Consider the following 7,107-nt stretch of genomic DNA (forward strand, 5'->3'; position numbering starts at 1 on the left):
GAAAATCGAGACATAAAAATCTTCTCTTATTGGGGTTTTCCTGGCATGTCTTTTCAAATGAGGGTCCGCAGGCTAATTAGTGTCAATTTGGGGGTCCTTGACATGAAAAACCATACTGGCTCCCAACACAACACACACACGTGCGCATGCACACACACACACACACACACACACACACAGACTCGAACACCTGGTAACGTTTTTCGGGGGGAACATCACAGAACAACAAGCATGCCAAGTTCAACACAAACCAACCAAGTGTGAAATGGGCCAGAATTCATAACCCTCTCCACTTTTCTGTCTCTTTCTCATTTACATGCCACAGTTACCCGGTATTTTATATAGTTCTGAAACATCCATTACTGTAGTTGTATACAGTATGTATGTATGTATGTATCACTTTCTTATTTGGTTTCAGTTATAGCTTTAGAGTTGTTTCACCCTATTGGTTTTAATAATTTCACTTGACTATTAAAGGTATATTTCTACCACAGGTCGTTTCGAGGAAGCAATCCGATTGGTTGAAACAGCCTTCTAGCCGTGGGTTGAACAGCACCGTTCACCACCTATAATCAAAACAAAGAATTCAGCTGCTCTGTTCTCCCAGAGCGCTAGCAAACTCGGTGGCTAGGCTATAGCTAGTTTCTTGGAGGTTGTGGTCGTAGTGACTACATCTGTCATTAAAATATATATTCTTTCAGCGATTTTAATAGTTTTAAGGGTAACTGTGGTAGAATTGCAATATTACACGAGAGGGTTGTGGGTTACGTGATTATTGCCACGACAGTGATGCGGTCAGGAACGAGACGAAGTCGAGTTCCGCAAGCATCACTGAAATATTGCTTAATTCAGTGATTCAGTGATGTCCTTGACATGAAAAGTCACTGGTTTAAACAACAAATAGGAAGGAAGCCCAAAAAAACAAACAAAAAACTGCCAACTACCAATAATACTGTATGTACAACAAGTACCGAAAAACAAGCCCAAAGTCGCTTATAGTAGTAAGCAGACTTGGCATACGCTGTTCCTGATGTGCATGTGACCAACCGTGCATGTGCTCTCTCTCTCTCTCTCTCTCTCTCTCTCTCTCTCTGTCTCTCTCTCTCTCTCTCTCTCTCTCTCTCTCTCTCTCTCTCTCTCTCTCTCTCTCTCGTCTCTCTCTCTCTCTCTCTCTCTCTCTCTCTCTCTCTCTCTCTCTCTCTCATATCTCTCTCTCTCTCTCTGGTTGCCAGGGCGACCACGGAACCGCTTGGAGCCGATGGACACCATCTTTGTCAAGCAGGTGAAAGAGGAGGCCCCGCCCACGGAGCTGGACTCTGTACAGGTAGACCACACACACACACACACACACACACACACACACATACACACACACATACACACACACACACAGACATACACACACACACACACACACACACATACACACACACACACACACACACACACACACACACACAACACACACAGACAGACACGCACGCACACACACACGTTTCACGAATGTCATGAACCAAAAACTAAACCAATAAATAGCTGATCTACATACAACCTCGCAACATATATTTTTGATGAACAACCCAGAACACAACTACTGTACACAAAATGTCTACAGTATGTCTCAAATTCTACCTACAAGTAGAGTGCACGCACGCACGCACACACACACACACACACGCACGCACGCACACACGCACGCACGCACGCACGCACACACACACGCACGCACACACAAGAATAAATAAAGAACACACAGACAGACAATTCAAGCAGACATTCAAGCACCTGCACTCAGTCAAGAAGCCAAGAATGTGTGTGTGTGTGTACACACACACACGCGCACGCACGTAGGCAGGCACACACCCACACGGTTCGTGTGGGGGGGGCCGTGCCAGTCACACTCCTGCTGATAAACGGTAAATGGTATGATTAATATGTGTGTATCGTGGTTTTGCTGCCAGGATTTCTCCAGAGTTAAGTCTTTCTCTGTGAAGGTGCGGCCAGTCAAAACAAGCATGGAGGTGACATCATGAAGTGGATGGTTGTGGTTCTTCTAACCCCACATCCACTCTGTGAAAACCCCCGCGGCTCCTTCTGACTCTCACTTCCGTGAATCGTGTCTTAATGTTTGAAAAAAAAGGTTTAAAATAACGTTTTAACTGGCTTATGGCCAGCCTAATTAACAGTGGATTGTGCCTTCTGCCGGCACTGTTCGTTTAACTCGTCATTTTAATGCCAATAGAAAGGGGTGAGAGGCTCTGAATTCCTTTCAGGTTGGATTTTTTTTTTTAGACTAAAACATTGGACGTTCACTTTGTTATAAGACAGGGGTCTTCAACAGGGGGTCCGCGACCCCATAGGGGGTCCTCGGAGTTGTTACATGGGAGCCGCCAAATGTTCGTGTGATGGGACTTATTTTCTTGAGTCAAGAGTCAAAGATTACAGAGTCAAAGGTCAAGTTTACTAAGTATTCAGTGGTTAAATTATGTTATACTTTAGCTATTGAAAAATAGCAGGCCTGCTATTTTTTTGTGAAGTCGTGAAAATGTGGCGCAAATCTTTGAATATTTCAGAGCGAACATTTTTAACTAAAATATTGGCTTCTGGGGGGGGTCCCTCCCTGGAACTACATATTTTGAGATGGGGGTCTGTGGCCCAATAAGAGATAATTCTGGGGTCCTTGACATGAAAAAGGTTGAGCACCACCACTGACATAGAAACATGAGGTTTTTCAGAAGGAAAAAAATAGGATTTTGAAGCCTTTTTTAAATTAAAATGGGTTAAGATGATCTCGGAGTCAGCATTTTGTAGTATCTTTTGGTACGTTCCCGCGTGTCTTCTACTCCACCTACGTGTGTCCAACTAACTTTCCAGGGGGTGCTGAAAGGGCCCTACATGCCGCCCCGCTGCTGACATAGAAATCATTCACTTCCCTTTCTGTTCTGTTCTCTGTCTGTGTGTCTGCTCTTTAGTTTCTGTTCTGTTCTGTGTGTGTCTGCTCTCTTTAGTTTCTGTTCTGTTCTGTGTGTGTCTGCTCTCTTTAGTTTCTGTTCTGTCTTGTGTGTGTCTGATCTCTTTAGTTTCAAACAGGGAACTCAAACCCAACCCCAGCTGCACCACACCGACAGTGTTAGTGCCAGTTTTTAAGCACAGCGCGCTACAGGAAATGCTAAGTGGCCGAGACAAGTCCTCCAAACGCTCTCTCTCTCTCTCCTTTTTTCAGCTTTTATCTCTGCTCCGCTCTCCGGGGACAGAGGGGAGTACACCGCTTTTCCACAATTATCTGGTTTCTCTCTCTTCCCCCACCTCCCCCCACACGATCTCATGTCTTCCTGTAAAGATGGTCATCTAGAAGACTTGAATGAATGGATGGGAGGCAGGGGGGCCCGACCCAGCCCGGCCCGGCCTGACTACGCAGGGTCCCGTCTGTAAACAACAAGGCATTTTTGGGCGTTTGAGATTGTTGCGTGTCCGTCGTCTCGTGAGATTCGGGGCACAGATCTGTCTCTTCCTCGACGCAGGAAGGCAGGCAGGCAGCGTTGGGGAAATGGTCCTCTTTCCCGAGACGGTTTTAGAGAACTCATTGACAGGATTCTAACCGAAGCGCAATGATATTTAGGGGCTCTTTAGGCTTTGACACATCATGGAACTGAATTAACGTTTTTTTAGTTGTTTTTTTTTAGATTTTTTTGCGGCTTGCACCTTTTATTGTTTTTTTTAAGGGACAGACAGTAGGCTGACAGGAAACAGGAGAGAGAGATGGGGGAAGACATGCAGTAAAGGCCGTGTCGGGCTCGGGAGTCGAACCCGCGGCACACTGCGACTGGATTACTAGTCGGGTGCCCAGACGGTTACGCCACCGCCTGGGCTGAATTAACGTTTTGAGGATACCAGACTTTGACTTGGAGGATGAAAAAGCAAGGCAAACAACAAACCTCATGCGGTAACTGTTTATTAAGCCTCATTTATAATTTGGTTGCGTTGCTGGCATTTGCATGCGTAAATATAGCAGAGCTCACAGCAGTTTCACAAAGCTTGTGGATCTGCTATTTATGGAGCACGGCACCGGAACGCAACTTAAGTGTAACAGAGGCTTTTTACGTACATGCTCATGTCGTCGGTAAGACGTCTGTTCTGGGAGACGTTAATATTACTTTTGTGCAACCAGGGGACCGCATTGTGAAGGTGAATGGAGAGAGCATCATCGGCAAGACGTACTCCCAGGTCATCGCCTTGATCCAGAACAGGTGAGGCTCACGAGACACCGACAATATTATTCTGTTGGGTGGAAACCCAGGGTTTACCCAGGGTAACTGGACTAAGCTCAAGAACTTGTTTACAGCCAGGCCCTGCTCATAGAACATTTCATGGTAGGGGTTCAATGCCTTGTCCAAGGCAGGGGGGCAGTCAGACAGATATTTTGTGAAGCCACTAAAGGAAATCGGGATTTCCTGAAAGTTCATATAATGGCCTGTTGTGGCGCTGTCATTGGGCTCAAAAAAACCCATAGCCCCATAGAAGTCCATGTATTTGGGCCCAACTTCACCTAGACTGTATTACCTTAATAAACATGGTCATGAATACTTTCTGCTTCCAGTCACTAGTTTAAAGTCTCATTTCTAATGTCATAATATTCTTTTTGGAAAATGATGGTCCCATTTATTAAAAAAATTACCATAAAGTCGCGTATGTTCTGAGGGGCGTGGCTACCGTTACAGTCTATGATTGGGATTCCCCACCCACTCGAGTCAAAATAAAAACCAACGAAGAAGAAGGGGGGAAGTCCCGCCTCGTTGTCTGGGCCAGCCAATGGCTCAGCTGGGCCCAAACGGATGCGACTTACAATTCAGGCTTCATTTTACGTCCATATCAGATCCGGAGAACGCTTTGTCCATATTTTTTTACAGTCTATGGTCCAAGGGCACTTCAGCGGTGGTAATTTTAACGTGCCGGTCCGGGGATACGAACTAGCGACCTTCCGATATCAAGACCGCTCCGCAAACCGTTCGGCCACCGCTGCCTCTAACCGCTGCCTCTAACCCTGTTAGATCTGCATACAAAGTAGCAGATCTACAGGCTCAAAATGTGTCGCTTCGCGCCACGTTTTGAGCTTGTAGATCTGCTACTTTTCATGCTTTGTGTGACACTGTAGTTAGTGTAACGTAGTATGATCAAGTATAGGGCGTGAATGTATACGAGAAATATGGAGATTAGAGGTTTCTGCCCGACAGCAACGATATTATGTAAATCTTTCTCCAAGAAGAAGAAGAAGACGCCCAAAGTTCTCCCACCACCAAACGAACGCCCGCCTGTAATGCTACGCTTAATATTAGACTCTCAATCTGGGGAAAACAGGCACAGATTCTGCAGGGAATTCCCTCATTCATGGTCCTCGTGTTGTGGTGCCAGTGTGTGTTTTAGAGTTTAACCCATTTTGCGCGGGAACCCCTTTTGGTGTTAGCACTATGTTATGCTTTAGCTATTGAAAAATAGCAGATCTACAAGCTCATAGCGCGCCACCGAGTGGCGCGCTACGAGCTTGTCGGTCTGCTATTTTTGAAAAATCAAAGAACGACTGAATGACATAGAAACATAGCTTTTTTCAGAAAACTGTCGGGATGTAGAAGACATTTTTTAGAATCTGATCTCAGGTCAGAAAGGGTTAAGTGTAATTCTGTTCACACTCGTTCTGTTCACCACACCCATTTCATTTCACCACATCTGTTAACATTTTAGTGAGTAACTAAAGACCCAGCGTTGTGATCTGTGTGCACTTCTAATACTGTTAGTAGGTATTCCTGTGGATTATCATTGGTGTAGACACTTTGAAAGGCCCCCTTAATCTTGACTCATGTATTCCAGGGGAGACATCAAATATCTCGAGCTTAAATGTTTCAGAACCACTGGTCTTAACGTGTCTGTCTGTCTCTCTGTCTCTCTGTCTCTCTCTCTCTCTCTCTCTCTCTCTCTCATATATACATCAACAGTGCTGATTCGTTGGAGCTCTGCGTGATGCCAAAGGATGAGGACATTCTGCAGTTGGTAAGTAACGTGTCTGTAGTTGTAGTTTAAAGACTCACCACACCACCTGTAATTGTAGTTTAAAGACTCACCAGACCACCTGTAGTTGTAGTTTAAAGACTCACCAGACCACTGGTCAGGTCAGGGAGTGTGACCAGTTTGTCCCGGCAGTAGCAATCATTTATAGGATCCATGGTCTATTTTATATTATATGCTATACAGCTGTACAGTACAACGCTCATAGACCCATGTGCTACTGTACTGTACTGTATGTCCATGTGTTTTAGGTTTAGAAGGGCCACTGACTGTGGGATTAAGTCCACACTCCCCAGTATAAGACAGCTGACGGTAAAAGGTAGACAGACGTAACGTTATTAGGGCAGCGCTGGTCGTCACATCATATTCACTTTTTTATTGTCCCTCCTTGGCGTAAAAATAGAAGCCCAGAGTATTTCCTCTCCATAAACGAGAGAGAGAGAGAGAGAGAGAGAGAGACAGTGGGGGGGGGGGGGCATCATTCTCCCCAAGGCACCCTCCTTGAAGTGAACTTCACAGAGACAGAGGATGTCTCAGTGTTAGGGACCTTAATGACCTATTAGATTAACCCATTTTGGGTGGGAACCCCTTTTGGTGTTAGCATCATGTCGTGCTTTAGCTATTGAAAAATAGCAGATCTACAAGCTCATAGCATTGTTTGTCTTGGCTACTGTACGTATGCTACGGTAATAGAAATAATTTCGGTATTCAGGATATATACTATAGCCTCACAATCAGTCTAACCTCTTTTATGCTTTGGGTATTCGGGTAGGAAGGAATAGCCAAAGTATCGTCCGTGAGACCTTCGTCAGGCTCACGATGGAAATGTTGCTCTCCCATTAAAACAGTTCTCTGGAAGCAGCGATTGGCCGTACCGTACTCTTCACTGTACTTTGGATATTCAAAAATAGCCAATCTACAAAAATGTAAATGGTAAATGTTATTTATATAGCACTTTACTTGTGCATTGCATTCACCCATTCACACACACACACACACACACACACACACACACACACACACACACACACACACACACACACACACACA

The 7,107-nt window shown here is 45.1% G+C and overlaps 1 protein-coding gene across 1 annotated transcript in view; it reads left to right on the forward strand.

Moving 5' to 3' along the window:
- Positions 1-1,232: 1,232 nt before the first annotated feature.
- LOC308336029 (rho GTPase-activating protein 21-like) overlaps positions 1,233-7,107 on the forward strand; it is a 55,925-nt gene continuing 50,050 nt past the window's right edge. Inside the window, 4 exon segments of the mRNA XM_080793273.1 lie at positions 1,233-1,286; positions 1,289-1,324; positions 4,169-4,247; positions 5,988-6,042. Of these exon segments, the coding sequence (XP_080649399.1) occupies positions 1,259-1,286; positions 1,289-1,324; positions 4,169-4,247; positions 5,988-6,042 (198 nt within the window). The 5' untranslated portion in view covers positions 1,233-1,258.

This window comes from Protomyctophum bolini (genome assembly GCF_963924005.1).
Source record: "Protomyctophum bolini genome assembly, chromosome: 21".
Taxonomy (NCBI): Eukaryota; Metazoa; Chordata; class Actinopteri; order Myctophiformes; family Myctophidae; genus Protomyctophum; species Protomyctophum bolini.